The sequence below is a fragment of the Cariama cristata genome, unplaced genomic scaffold, assembly GCF_000690535.1.
Source record: "Cariama cristata isolate BGI_N322 unplaced genomic scaffold, ASM69053v1 scaffold21283, whole genome shotgun sequence".
In the NCBI taxonomy this organism is placed as follows: domain Eukaryota; kingdom Metazoa; phylum Chordata; class Aves; order Cariamiformes; family Cariamidae; genus Cariama; species Cariama cristata.
Genome location: NW_009610415.1, coordinates 14,965 through 31,030, shown reverse-complemented (window position 1 = coordinate 31,030; position 16,066 = coordinate 14,965). Strand labels below are relative to the sequence as shown.

General features: G+C 35.5%; 1 protein-coding gene across 1 annotated transcript in view; it reads left to right on the top strand.

Moving 5' to 3' along the window:
- The window catches only part of LOC104159866 (CUB and sushi domain-containing protein 1-like), a gene marked incomplete at both ends in the record, with an annotated part of 52,660 nt that overhangs the window by 24,598 nt on the left and 11,996 nt on the right, over window positions 1-16,066 (top strand). Inside the window, 7 exons of the mRNA XM_009697883.1 lie at window positions 1,955-2,131; window positions 3,121-3,300; window positions 4,636-4,809; window positions 5,733-5,906; window positions 8,322-8,395; window positions 11,461-11,572; window positions 12,670-12,849. Coding sequence (XP_009696185.1) covers window positions 1,955-2,131; window positions 3,121-3,300; window positions 4,636-4,809; window positions 5,733-5,906; window positions 8,322-8,395; window positions 11,461-11,572; window positions 12,670-12,849 — 1,071 coding nt within the window. The remainder of the gene's footprint in view (window positions 1-1,954; window positions 2,132-3,120; window positions 3,301-4,635; window positions 4,810-5,732; window positions 5,907-8,321; window positions 8,396-11,460; window positions 11,573-12,669; window positions 12,850-16,066) is intronic.

Sequence of the window (16,066 nt, the reverse complement as noted above, 5' to 3'; positions counted from 1 at the left end):
TTAATGGTATCCCAGGCTGCCTTAGGAGGGAAGTAATCCTTCCCCTCTACTTAGCACTGGTGAGGCAACCTCTGGAGTGCTGGGTCAAGTTCTGGGCTCCTCAGTACTAGAGAGACATGGACCTACTGGATGGAGTCCAGCAAAGGACCATTAAGATGATGAAGGGACTAAAGATGGAGCCAGGCTCTTTTCAGTGGTGCCAAGTGACAGGACAAGAAGCAACGGGCATGAACTGAAACACAAGAGCTCTGTCTGAACATCAGGAAATGCTTTTTTACAGCGAGGCTGACCAGGTCCTGGCACAGATTGCCTGGAGAGGTGGTGGTGTCTCCATCCTCGGAGACAGTCAAAAGCTGTCTGGATATGGTCCTGGGCAACTGGGTCTTGGTGGCCCTGCTTGACCAGATTACGTCCAGAGGCCCCTTCCAATCTCAGTCATTCTGTGATTCTTTGATTCTGTGATTCACATGAATAGGAAGATGCGGTAAATTGAATTAAACAAATATGAGGGAATGTAATAAGTAAAGTATTAGAAGTAGTGCTAGAATTATTTTGTAGTGAACTGCTGTCAAATTATTATTTTGTCAAATGTGAAGCATCTGCAGACTTCTTGTCTTCACATAAATTCCGTAAATACATTTAACCTTAATGAATGCATCCAGGCTTTCTTAATGCAGCTCAGTGTTGCACCTTGACTAGTATCTGCACATGGTCTTTAATTTGTGTTATTAGTATTATCATAACATCACAGAATGGTTTAGTTGGAAGGGACCTTAAAGACCATATAGTTCCAACCCCCCTGCCACGGACAGGGACACCTCCCACCAGACCAGGTTGCTCACAGCCCCATCCAACCTGGCCTTGAACACTTCCAGGGGTGGGGCAGCCACAGCTTCTCTGGGCAACCTCTGCCACTGCCTCACCACCTTCATGGTGTAGAATTTCTTCCTAATATCTAATCTAAACCTTCCCTCTTCCAGTTTAAAGCCATTGCCCCTTGTCCTATCACTCCATGCCCTTGTAAAGAGTCCCTCCCCAGCTTTCTTGTCGACCCCTTTAGGTACTGGCAGGCTGCTCTAAGATCTCCCTTCATGCTCCATGGAAGACTGAAGGAAAGAGTTTGATTTAGATGCACATTTCTTACCAACTCTTGATTAATCCTGTTAATCTCTTAACTTCATGATAGTTTTATTTTATTCCTATGAAGAGGAGTAGTTTCTGTCCAACAGTGGAACATTATCATACTTTTTCCAGTGTTCTGTCTGCTAGGATGGTCAAATAAAGATGCTTTAGAGGAAAGTGGTTAGAAAAATTCAAAACAAACAAACAGATCCTTCTTATGATTGGCTGGTGCACTGGAAAAAAAAACCCACACTAAACCCTCCCGAAAACCCAACATGTAGTCAAAGTAAACCACTGTCAAATCTCAGATGTATGAAGCTGAAACATAACTGTTGCCTTTATGTATAGCTACAGATGCCAAAAAGATACGGAGGCCAATACAGAGTGTTTCTTCTTTTCTTCATTCAAAAAAGAAATGGACAAGAAGATCATAATTTTCTATTTATGTATGTTTATAATTGAAAGAGGACATACCAAAGGCAGGAAGAGAATAGAAAAATGTGCCCAAAGGCAAAACAGAGGCACAGGTCTGTCAGAAAGTCCTGAATGAGCTTTCTTCTCTCCAGTGCCTTTACTGGGCCGAGTGGAACAAGCAGTGCAAACTATCTGAATCAGCAATTGAAAAAACAAAACAAAACAAATACAAGTAAAATGATCACATTAACAAAGAGAAATAAGATACTAATTCAAGAATATGCCTATTAAACATTTTCTTAGGAAAACTTGCTATAGCTTTTTTAAAGGATGGGTTATTGACTTACTCTTTCTTTTTTTTTTGTTGTTAGTTACCTGTCGTGGAAATATTGACTATTTTGTAACCTTTTCTTAACAGCTGTATCTTGTGGGAACCCTGGCACCCCAGCCAATGGTATGATAATATACACTGATGGAATATTGTTCTCCAGCTCAGTCATTTATGCCTGCTGGGAAGGTTACAAAACTTCAGGGCTAACTACTAGACATTGTACTGCTAACGGGACATGGACTGGCACTGCTCCAGACTGCACAGGTCAGAAATAAACTTTCTTCCTCTACAGCTTTAAAGTAGTAAGTTATCCAGCCTTTCTACAGAAAATGATTATTTTGTTAGATAAAATAACACATTTTTTCCCCATTTATCTGCCTTGTGATACCTGAATATTTTGTATATCTAAAACTACATGCCATTTTGTTACATGCTAGATGTTTCCAGAACTATCTTTTTAAGATGGATACATAGGTAACTTTTCTGTATTTGTTTACCTCATGAATGGCAACATCGAAAATATAATATTATTCCTAAGAGTGGGTGTTCCTCTACAGTTTCCTTTAGCTTTTTCTTTTTTTTTTCTTTTTTCTTCTCTTTGTGGCTTACATACAAAGAATGAAGTTCTGCTAGGTCTAAATCAGATTTTACCTAATTAGATACATTACTGTGCCAGTTCTTACTGTAAGCCAAATGAGTCAGATCTGACAGATAACCATTCTGCTAAGGACCAAGAATCAGGGAGCAGCAACATTGGGCTGCTCCATCAAGGAAAGCGAGCAGGGAGCAGAGGAATGCTGCAAGGCCAGGAGGGCCGGTGGCCTCACTGATAAGGCCAGACCCACAGTACATCAGTAGGGTGATACAAAAAAAACCAGAAGAATTTCATAACTCCGCTGGAATTGCATCACACCATTAACATTAGCATAATGCGACAAAGATCTCAGTATGAAAGAAGAAAATGTCCCATCAAAACTACCACTGACATAACAGTCTGCGGTGGCGGTCGAGCGTACCAGCTTAAGCTAGTGTATTTAAGGAACACAATATTTGGCCCACGCTATTGCAATGCCTGAAAAATGACTTCTTAGCTAAAACTTAAAGATTACGGTTTTGATTTTGTGTGAAATACATTAAGCAAATTTTTTCTTGTTTTGTGCACCGAAAAAAGGACATTGGCTATACATAGTTCAATGTTTCATTACATGTTTATTGAAAAAAAAAAAATTCCCTTTTTTTATTTTCCTCACTAGTGATAAGCTGTGGAGATCCAGGTGCATTAGCAAATGGCATTCAGTTTGGAAATGATTTTACCTTTAACAAGACAGTCAGCTATCAGTGCAACCCAGGATACTTGATGGAGCCTGCCAGTTCATCTACCATGCGTTGTATAAAAGACAGCACTTGGAACCAGAGTAAACCAGTTTGCAAAGGTGTGCTTTTGAACTTAAATAGTTTACAAATACTGTTTTGACACAATATGTGAGATTCACTGATCAGGGTCTTTATTTGTAAAAAATTGTCAAAAAATTCTCTGGGACAATTAACATGCAAATGCAACTAAATTAGATAAGTATTTGTGTAAAATTTTTATTTATTTTGCACATATGCTGTGGTATAATATCAGACAGAATAGTGACATTATTGGCTACAGTAGAACCAAATCACTTTGCAATGAAGATTATCAGAGTGCTCAGTTTAAAACGCTAGGAATGAAGTACCCATTTTGCTTTTTGGGCCCTTTTGTCTCGGATTAGACGGCCAAAATTCTGTAAGTGGATCCTGCAAACTAAACTTTCTATAAAAGATTCCCTTGTTGCAGTAGTGTAGGCATCATAAATAGCCAAAAAGATACTTCACAAATAGCTAATTACAAGCATTAACATAAAGGTCATAGTGGGAATGAGGCTAAAAGGCAAATAAGGCAATCTGGTGAAAATTGTTAGCGCTGCTACAACAGCTCAGGGAGTAAATTTAACAGCCTAGGGCATCTTCTGCTTATAAAAGGCCTAGACCACCAACTCATTTAACACCACTTTAAAGTGATGTCTAAGTCTAGCCTACTAATTAAATTTTGGCATATGTATTAGACTGACCATGTTTTCTGTTGTGAAAATTCCTGACTGAGTGATTTTATGGTGGTTCTTTGTTTAAAGAACTGATTTGTAAATGTAAACTTGGTCATTCCAGATTTCATCATTTTGGGCACTCTTTCAGAAGCTGGAAAACACCAGAATATTTTTAAAAAATCTTAGCCACTAATTACCAATAAAGTCAATGTCCATTGTGCACTGAAAGCCTTAGAAAATGAGCAGGTGAATGAACAAAGTCATAGTAAGGGCTTTAAATAGTGCTGCAAAATTAGTTTAAAATAAATGCAAATATTTAGAATCATAGAATCATAGAAACGTATTTATTGAAATAAATTGTATTTATTGAAAATTTTTACCTAGCTCAGCAGCCTGTTGCCAACAATGATCAGTAATGAGTATGTAGGGAAGAGATTCAGAACTAGGTAAGCTATATACTCTTCTGACTTCCAGCAGCCTAGAGCTCAGGGACTTCCTAAACCTAGAGCGGGTATTTTTGTATTTAAATTGGTTTTCTGTCTATCATCTCAGGCTGCTTTGTCGACACAGGAATGCTTTGTTGGAACTGAACAGCATGAAATATTTTTTGTTACTTTCAAATATATGAGTAGATATTATGTTGTATTCTCCTAAACCCTATAAAGTCTTGAAACTGTAACTTTTCTTTTTGTGACACAGCTATTACCTGTGGCCCCCCTCCACCAGTACTCTACGGGAAAGTGGAAGGATCTGATTATCGCTGGGGTGCCAGTGTGAGTTACAGCTGTGCAGAAGGCTATCAGCTATCTAACACAGCTATTCTCTCCTGTGAGGGTCGAGGAATTTGGCGGGGAGACATCCCACAATGTTTGCGTAAGTTTTCAGGGTACAGTTGTGTTGGGCTTCACCAAAGCTACAATCAGTTCTCTCACAGTTTAAAACAGTCATTTTCTCACAGTTTAAAAAAGGACTCAGCTAGATCATGTAATACATGGACTACTGCAGGATTTCTTCCATAAAGCATACCTTGTTATGAAATTGAGTGGTTGTGCCCATTTAAGGTTATGGTCTTCTTCCTTTCCCCAAAATTCATGTCCATTTCTTATTACCTAACGGGACCCATCACCATTTGCCTTACTGATAAACGTTTTGAGTGTTCTGAATTTCACTTGTGGTGGGCATGATTAAAATTTTCCCTTACACTTTTCCTTTTTTCTTCTCTGTTTCCATTTCCACTAACAGATGAAAGCAAAGATCCTAACCCTTGCTCTCCTTTCTAAATTCTTTTTTCTTTCCTGAAGGCAAGTACATAGCCTCATATCTTGTTTGTATTTGTTTTTCAGCTTCTTCTAAATCTGTCAACTTATCTCTTTCAGTGCTTGAAATCTTGTCAGGACTCTGACAAATATTTTTCCTTTTACTTAATTAGGGCAAAAATTTCCAGCCTACTCATCTGAGGGTGACTGATGTGAAAACTGGATACATGTTGAAGCATTACAATATAGCGTTGTCTACTTTGAGATTACTTTTTGTCATCCAAATCTAAGCAGCATTTAAGTGTCTCAATTAAAAGGTCTATTTTTCCAGGTTAAGTTTTGTGCTTATAACAGTGACAATTAATTTTAAATTGCTGTCAAGAATTTATCTGAGCTACAATCCTACACAGATAAATGAACATAGCATTTGCACTCGTATTCAGGATGCCTGGCTTGCACATAAACCAATGTAGAATACTTCAGTTGAAGCATGTGCAGATTTTAAGAACTTCTTTTTTCTTGCCTTTTTTTATGTATTAGCTGTGTTTTGTGGTGATCCTGGTACTCCAGCAGAAGGACGCCTCAATGGAAAAAGTTTCACCTACAGATCTGAAGTTAGCTTTCAGTGCAGACCCCCTTTTATTCTGATAGGCTCTTCAAGAAGATTCTGTCAAGCAGATGGTACTTGGAGTGGAATTCAGCCAACATGCATTGGTAATAACTACCACTACTCATGCTGTTTCTACTGAGAATATTCTTAATAAACTATTACACTATCATAAATCTAGCAATTAGCTTTCCAAATATAGAAAATGTCTGTGTAATATAAAAAGAACTAGATATATAAGGTTGTATTTTGAGTATTAAAATTTTAGGATAAACACAATCACATATGAAGTCGTTTGTAAATGTAAATGTACATGATTGCTTGCCTGCTGGAAATGCAGAATGTCAGTAAGTGCAAGTGCATAAATTTGTTCCGTCTATTTTTAGAATCTTTTAGATACGCAGAAGACTTTGGCAGATTAAAGACCAGATTCTGTCACTGGAGAGTTAAAGGCGTTTGTCAGAATCAGTGCTAAATCAAAAAGCTTTTTGGACTTTGTGAAAGTGGCTTGTACAGCTCAAAAGGACGAAGCGTGCTGGGTCTGAGATTTTGAAATTCTGATAAACTGCCAAGTACTATCAGTTTCTCATTGACTGATGTGCAACTGATAGGCTTTTAGCATGTTACATAATCAGACTAAGTGAGAGAAATGCTGGACACCTGTAACTCCCACTGACATCACAATTTGATCCAACGTGGGGTGACTTGCCAGAGAAGATGATTTTGGTGGTACAATAGAAAAATCCTTTTTGACATTTCTGAACAAACACATTCAGATATAGACTGTAGCCAATTCATATATATTCTGCTGTGGCTGAGATATTGGCTATGTGGAAGAGCTGGGAAGCATGATTATTGAAAGCAGCCTGTATTTGTATCTTAAGACATTAACACTCAATACAATTCTTTGATATGAATTCAAAACCCCTTCTGTCCATAGTTTTTATGAACTGGGAAATCCATCTTACATCTATGTTTTGTAACAGAGGCAAGATCTCATGTTTGTCATGAAGAATCAAATTTGAAAATACCATAATGACATTTCTATTTATGTTTTATATAGCATATTATAGAAGTACATGGAAAGTACTGCATCAAAGACATAAGCTTTTTTTTTTTTTACATCATAGTTTTTATGTTATCGTAAAAGGAAAACATTAGACTGTCTAAAATATTTACAGGTACCACTGTTAAGCAATTTGAGAATTAAGATCAGTGAGCAATACCTAGAACTATGCCTAAAAGTACCATATTGCAAATGATGGCAAGCTTTTCCGTTTCTGGATATAGATAATTTCCTTAAAATACTTTGAGAATTCTTCCTTGTTTCCCCACTGTTTCTTCCGATGAGCCATGTCTTACAAAGGAAATTCAGCTTCACGTCTCTATTATTAGCAATGGCATTCCAGCTGATGGTAATTTGTAAAAGTTCTTGAGCTGTTCAAGCAGCTCAACGTCAGGAGTGTGTTTGGTTTTTATTCTTGCACCTTAGGTCACCATCCACCTAACTTTTGAAGCCTTTCATAAAAATCAGTCCAGTTGAATTGCTATGCTCAACTGATGGTCAACATTGAAAATGGAATTTGACCAAGAGTGAAATGACATATCACATTATTGTACGTGATAAGTTCAATTTTCCCTCTACAGAAAACTAAAAATGGTTACGGATGAAATGTAGTCCCAACTTGCATTCTTCATAATGCAGTGTCAGCACAAAAGCAGAATTGGTGGCCAAGAGGGAATAGTACAGAAAGAGCCATCGGATCGGGTCCTGTGCTCTCTACCTGGTGGATGTGACTGGGCAACCCCAAAGCAAATACACTATCAGAATGTGAAGTGGACATTGCTTAATCAAAAATAGTTTCAGGCTGCTTTAAATTACACTCACAAAACTGATCATCAGATAGTTGGTTATACTCTGTTGGCATACCTTTTTTTTTTGGAGGGGGACTGTCTTTTCATTCTCCAGCAACAACTGAGGTAGTAGTCCATTTGAAACTTTTGTTTTTTTGGTGATGTAGAAAAAATTCTATCAAAAATGTATTTTACTTGCTACAAGAAAGCAGATTGGTTTTGTGTTTGGTTTTTTTTGGGGGGTGGTTTTTTTTTTTAGAAATGTAACTTAATTATTAATCTGTTTGTTGGGAAAGAAGAGAAGAAAAAGATTTCCCTATAACTTCCATCCACATTGTGGATAGTGAGATATACTATGTATTCAAAAAGATTTAAAAGAATAAGCTTAGAAAAAATTAATGCAATCCTAACCCTAAAGTCTACACTGCCAGAGGTACCTGCAAAAAATACCATTAAGTAATGGCAATGTACTGAAACAAACTACTGTGATCTATCTTGGAAATTTAATTGGAAATACAAATGTAATATATAGAAATACACACATTCCATTAAAAATTCAGTTCTTATCATCACTAGACATTGATGAAATTACTTAATCTTTGCAAACAGTTTTAGAGTATTCTTTCCGTACCATAATAATATCTGTTGTGTTTCACATTCTACATTAGATCCAGCTCACAATACATGTACAGACCCTGGTACTCCACATTTTGGAATACAAAACAGTTCCAGAGGTTATGAGGTAATTCTTTTATTTATTAGCTTTCTAAAATGAAGATGCATTTAATAATTACAAATATATTAAATTAGCTGTCAACTGAAGTGTCTGATGTAAACCTTAGGAAATTTCCACTTCTTTTTAATAAAAACTCATGCTTCATTCCAAGCTTCTTTTTTTAACATACAGCTTAAAGAAAGAACTTCTAACCTTCTAACCTTGCAATATATCATGTGTTCAGTCCTTTAGGAGACTTCAGTAGGGACGACTATTTATAAATTGATTACCTAATATGATATGACATGATATAATTACTTTGCTTTATGATCATAATTCTTTCATACATTGATGAATAGTCAGTAAATACCTAAAAACTAAAGTCTTGTCTGATCCAAAGGCCATGTAGTCCTTGACAAAAAAGTCAGCAAGTGGCTTTACTAAATTAGCAATTCATGTTACATTTTATTCAGTCAGAGAAAATAAAATTTTTCTATATGTATTGGATCCAGGTTCTCAGTGATGAATGTCCTTTCTGTAATTTCCAAATTCCTCACAGGTTATTAGTTTACCAAGTGACAGTCAGAAAAGTGACCGAGGAAGTAAAAGTAGATTCAACAATGACCAAGCCACAATCATTATATAGATTAACCTCTTGTGGATAGATTCTTCAGGTGTAAATAGTTGTGATTGGAATCTAAAATATGTTCTGTTTGGGTTTCCTGCTTATTTCTGAACCTCGGGCAGTGCGCCACATGTTATTATGATCAAGTTAGTAGAACTGTTTTTCAAAAAGTCCTTTCTGTACGTTCCTCTAGGTATTGGTACCCTCCCTCCCCTGCAATTGTGTGGTCTGTCATTACTGTTGCTGCCAGCTCTTTCTTCACCTTCTGCTCCTGCCTGGCTTTCAGATGCCAAGGCCCTTCTCCCCATGCCACATCTTGTGGCTTCACCCCTAAGGTGGTGGTTCTTCTAGTAATAGGTGCAGTTACCTTTCTGTCTGTTGTCTTATCTTGACCTGTACCTGTCCCCATTAATCACTTCCAAACCAACTCTAATCTTTGCACCTAATTTGATCAGGGGATTGGGTTTTTTTTCCTCTCTCTTTTTCGTCTACTTCACAAATTGTCTTTAATACCAGAACTGTACTGGCCAATTCACCGTTCTAATCTCTGTTGAACATGAAGGCTGATTTTCTTTTCTCATTCACCTCTAAAGGCAGTAGTAGGACTTCATGTGTTCTGTATTTAGTCTTTCTCAATATGTGCTTTCAGTCTCAGATCTCTATCTGGTACAACAAGATGTAGACTTCCCTCCAATTACTAGTGAAGTAGATAGATTTTATTTTTTTTTTTTGCATATGTCATTAGTGGGACTTTCTCTTTGTATGACTTAGCCAAGCTTCTATAAACCAGCTTTTAACAGTCTTTCCTCATTACAGAAAGATGTGATGAAAGGCAGCAGACCTTTGAAGGGTTTTCCCCTACCTACCAGCATCCTGTCTTGCCCCATTCATTTTGTGCCTTTTGTGCTCTACTGTGCGGTGACTGTTACAAATGCCTCCAATGTTTCTTCATCCAAGTATTATACAAAGAATGTGCTGCTTTTATTTTTAATTTTACCTGTAAAATGAGAAAGAAATATAACTCTGTCATTACACTGAACCTAGACCTGGTCTTTTCTTGGTCTTTTGGATCAGTGAGGAAAGATTTGCAGCTTATCATTACTTACTGATACCAGAATTGGCAATTTCACAAGAAGGAAGATGACTTGGACTTTGTTCTAGTCTTTGCTACAGACATGCTGTGTGTCCTTGGCAAGATAGAGATGAATATGTTTAAAAATAGTTATAAAAGATATGTCTACAAAGCCATATCAGTAATTTGACCTTTAAAATTACCAGTGAATTTCCCAAGTCACTTCAGGAAGAACTGGTGTTGCATTTGCTGAATATCTGCCATGATAATCTGTTTTTATTTAACTGAGTATGTAGTTAACAGGTAGCCACTTTTGAATATAACTGCCCATTTTTATTGTCCATTGAAATCCTTCTATGACATTTGCAGTGTAGAGCTATCTGCATTTATATACCTGCAAGCTATTTTATTAATACACATTGATCACTACTCATTTGCAACTTACTTGCATTTGTCCGTATAATGTGTTACTTTATTAATAATACATTTAATTTTTGTGGGGGTTTTTTCATTTTTTATTTCATATTTATTGCCAAAATGTTTTATCCAAAACAAAAGCAGTGCTTTACTGCTCAGCACTGCATCCTTAAATATCTTCGCCTGGAGTTGTATTCTGGTAACTTTTATCAATACTGTCAATAAGTCCATTTTAGTAGAACTTTCCGCACTATCTCTCTCTCGTATGTTATGAAAATTCTTCATCATGTGTAATTTTGTATCCAGTTTTCATGCTTTTCTATTCTCAGTGGAAGTCTGAAGAGAGTTTTCTCAGTTTCTTTACCTTTTCTTCGGAGAAAGGTCGTACCACAGTTGACCGTAGGAAGGTTTTCCACAGCATCACTCTGCTCGTTGAACATCTTAAGTAAAACTTAGGTAGTTTGTAGTAACAAATGCAGTGTAAGGAATTGTGGCCTGGAGTTTTGTCTAGTTAATTTATTTGTAGATGGAACAGTTCTTCATGGTTTTATCTTTTTCCTTTTTCCTCTCAAAAACCATTTTTAGTGAAGTCACACAATGAGAGGCCTTTAAACAGACTTTATGGTCAAGTTCTATTGAAATATATGGAGTGACATACAGGAAAGATAGACATCTCAGTCATTTAGTTTGCTTCTGTCACACTGACAAACTAATAAGCTGCAATGTATGAGTGTTGTTCTTTTCTATGTCCATAGCTTTGTCAATATTTTTCCACTTACTGCTTTCAAATAAGGTTACAAAAGATCAATTCCTCAAACTTTTCATCATACTAAAAAAAAATTAAGCCTAGAAACTGTAAAAAGAGGACTTTTTTTTTTTTTTAAAAAAAAAAATATCCCTAGCAGGTTATCACTGTCTTAATATCGGAGTACATGTGACGGATACCTCTTTTATCTAATATTCTGTTTTGATCCTTAGGTTGGAAGCACAGTTTTTTTCAGATGCAGAAAAGGTTATCATATTCAGGGATCTACCACCCGTTCTTGTCTTGCTAACCTAACTTGGAGTGGCATACAGTCTGAATGCATTCGTAAGTCTGGTTTCTTATCTAATGAGCTAATATTGTGCAACTTTTTAAAAGTTACAAAGTGATGCATGTGGAAATTAATAGTAAAATATATGCTACAAAAAAGTAAACTTTATTTTAAACAGCATTTTTAAATGTTTTTTGTTTCCTATTCTAACACTAAAGATATATTTGGGATATTAATTTGAAGTAAGATTTTCCAGACTTTTTTTTCATGAAGTTCACAGTAATTCTACCAGTTTTATTCAAAAAATCTGACCTCATTAACTCACTGCATTAGCTGCTTTAAATTAATCTAGGTTTTTTGTGAGTGTTGGATTAATAGAGAACAGAAAGTGGCCTGAAATATGCATGGGGCTATTTTGTTGGCTAGTATTTTGTGAATCATAAGCGAGAACTCAGCAAAATTCAGCTTTTCTGGGCTATGCATAGCTATGCAAACGATTAGTGTATTTATAGCGCTCTCTGGGTTGGAGGACATCAAATAACTATTGTGTTAAAATACACTGATCTAAGCTAAAAGTAATTAATAAAATGACCTTAGATTCTTATCCTATTTCAAATTATCTTTGGGTTGTTATAACTGAACATCATGGAGCGCAGAGAAAAAAGCATACTAAGCAACCATATCTGTTAGAAACCATGAACTGTGGCAAAGCCTTCCTATGGAGCCTTTATTTCAATTGAAATTTATAATTAATTTATTTAGCACAATAACCACTCTGTAATTTTCAAAATATCGTGTGGAAGTGGTGCTTGAAGCTGTGACGGTACAATAATTTATAGGACCAAGCATTGCACCATGTACAATGACATGCACGTCCCTTCATTTTAACTCTTTTCTGTTTGCTATCATGATTTAATTTTGGTGTATTGTTTAAAAATATGTGATGATATCATTTCCATCTTCCCACAATAATAAACCTATGCAGTCAGAGTGTTATTTTTACAAGTAATAGCTACTTGACATTTCTAAAAGGTGTACAAAGTTTACATAATGAAAGGAAATAAGCTGGCATGCATTTATTTCAAATTACATACTCTAATCCTATGGAAACTGTTTACCACCACTTTTTCTAACTCTAAAAACCTCTTTGCAGCTCATGCTTGCAGGCAGCCAGAGACACCGGCACACGTAGATGTGAAAGCAATAGATCTTCCTACTTTAGGGTATACTTTGGTGTATACCTGTCAGCCAGGATTTTTTCTTGCTGGTGGATCAGAGCATCGGACATGTAAACCAGATATGAAATGGACAGGAAAATCACCTATTTGTAAAAGTAAGTCATTACTCAAGTGATATGTTGGGCCCTACTTGGTTGGATTTCATTTTCCCTGGTGTTTTTATTTTATACAGTAGGCTTAATTTTTTCCACTTACTATTCAAAGATGCATATAGCACAAGAGCTTTTACTTTATGAAAGAAAGAGTAAGGAAATCAAAGTGAGCATAGCATCTAGAACTCATGGAGGAAAACATGGGGATATGTGTGTGTAAATGCACAGGCACACATACATAAGTTTACCCCTAACAGCAAACAAAACCTAAACAATATAAAGTGTTACTTTTAACTATATTTATCTTTATGTCACAGTTTTAAAGAGTACTTCAGTGTATTCAGTGCTTAATGTATGATTTTCTATTAGGAACAAAAAAAGTTATTTCATAGCTTGGCTTTTAGATTCATTCAGGTATGCTTTTTGTCTAAGAAAATCTTCTAAAATAAAAATCAACAATAAAAAAAAAAAATAATTACATCTTTGCACCAGATTACACTTTTTATTTATATCCATGTAAATTTCATATAGTTTTGCTAGAGTAACTCTAATTATATAATTATGAGGGCTAAATTTGCTCTTCATGTGTGTGTGAATAAACATGGCTATAAGTTCCCAATTCAGAAAAATAAAACTAATTATGTTTAGAATATGAATAAAGGAAAAATAGTCAGATGCCATGGGAAAGATGTTTGCAACCTGATTTTTAATTCTAATATGCTAAAGAATGCTAAACAGATTTGATGTTTGAACAATATTTGATTTTTCATTAGTGTATGGGTAGACTTCTTTGTTGCGACATTGTCAAGACATATGATCTACACATAAAAATTTATCTTCTTATTCTAGTTCCCTAAAGGGTGATTTTTCATGGGTACTATATAATTAATAATTTGAGATAAACAATTTTCTGGTTTTTGTTAATTTTCTTTTTTTTTTTTTAAATTATACTTACAGTCTGTAAGTATAATTCTCCTTGAGTGCTGCACAGTTTTGTGCTGTCTTAGCACTTGATCAGTCTAATCAGTGAATTTCTGCACCTAAAGAAAAAAAACATGCAAGACCAAATCTTCCAATGGGACATTAGCCTTTTTAAAGCGGCTGAATATGTGAGGCCAGAGCTTGATCTGGGGGGAATGGACACAACTGTGCTGAGTGTACCAGAAAAATAGTAAATGACACCAGTTGTGATCCTTTCCCATGATATCTGATCCTGTCATCTTAATCTAGCTATCTGGCTTTTGCTGGTTTGTTCATAAATGTATCAATCTTTATTAACACAAGTTTTACTATAGTTAATATACTATTCTTCATAATTAGATATAGTATTTGTCCCCTCTATAAGGCTCTCTTTTATAGCACTGGGACTGATATAAAAATTTGAGGCCTAATTGTATGAAATACTTGGCTAGCCAGACAACTTTCCGCAGTAAAATGTTGTTTACCTAAATTATTTTCTGATAGTTTTGAGTAAGTATATAGGTTTGAACATGTAAAGTATTTCAGACCAGTTATTTCTGTTTTAAATGTGGCTCTATTGGATAAGAGATGATTGCATCCAGCAGACATTGTTTTAACATTCTATTTAAAAAAAACCAAACAAATATGTTCATGAAAATGATAATTTGTCTTTTTACTTGTAGGTAAAGGAGTGAGAGAAGTTAATGAAACAATAACTAAAACTCCAGGTTTGTATACAAGAGTTTTAGATCCAAATAAATTAAATTGATTTACACCCTGGATTGTTATGGATAATAAAACTATTTCCAGCATTTAACTTAAGTATTTATTACTCTTTTCAAAGGAATATTAATGTTGAGGTCTTTCATAATAACAGGTGCCATGTAAAACGCTATTCTGTGAAATTCTTTCCCAAACATTTTTTTAATTTCTACGGTAACAGGTTTGTGAATTGCACAAAAAATCCTGTCAAACCAAAAAGATAAAGCATATACACACAGACCCCACATTTGATGTAGTTTTATATCAGAGAGATTGCTATAATGGAGAGCCTTATAATGAGTAGATGATAATTGCAGGGACTGGGTTCAGTCAAAGTTCTGCCCTTTACATTGCAAGTGTTGTAAGAAACCACAAAAAACCCAACCAAACAAAAAAAAACCAAAAAGTTTTGGAAATTCTGATGGCCACCTTTTCATGGAAACTCTCGAGGTACTCTGAGACAGGGTTTCCTAAACTGTGTGGGCCACCAGGAGGAAGCAAATATTACTGGTGCTTTTCTATGCTTCCTCATGAACATGTGTGCAGTTAAGTTTTTCCTCCTGCCAGTGACAAAATAGACAAATACATCTGAGAAATCCTTGATGTAGATCTTTTTAGGTTCAATCATTTTCAGAAAATGAAAGGCCTAATTTTTTTTTGCTGACTTGTTTAACAGCGAGCAGAGTTTTCACCAAATAAATGAGCTTGCAACTCTGTATTCTGAATTTTAGCAAGCTGCAGGGAGAATAAGATTAATGGTTCACACTCATGGCAGTGCACAGAAGGACTCTGTAGAGTAGATGGGATAAAAAGGTATTTCTGCTAATAATTAACCTTCCTGGTGCGTTTATTAGTGAGAGTGTCAGGTGAAACCATAAATGAGTTCTTCTCAAATGCATTACTTCTACAGACTCACAATAAAGCAGGATATAATGTGTATTCATTATAATTAATATACAGTCTTCATTTATTGGAGGATTCACCTCACTGAACACCTAAAGTATGCATTAATCTGCTACCACACAGGTTTTGAAGTTTCAATGCCAGATTAAAATATAGACCAAGTCTCCAAATATATTCACTGTGCAGAGCATTGGTATCAATTCACACCACATCATGTCCCTTTTAACTAGTTTTGATAAGTAAGTACTATTTGAAAGGCATTTAAAAAAAAAAAAAAAGAGATGTTACGATTGAAAGTGCCAATAATAGTAAGCAGAGAACTGAAACTAACAAATGACAGTAATTAACAAGGAAAAGTTTTAAGCTGTTTTTAAAAAACAAATCTGCACTATTATTATGTCTTTTAAAATTTTGACTCTCATTAGTATAGAATATTATGTATTTTGGAGCATTTCCTGTACCTTGTTATCTTGGTTTTTGGTAGAATTCCATTTGCTGCTATCTGTATTTTGAATGGAATGAAGCTAATATTGCTAAACTACAGTTTTTGTAACAGAATAGATTCATGTTCTGATTTCCCACCTTTGGATATCTG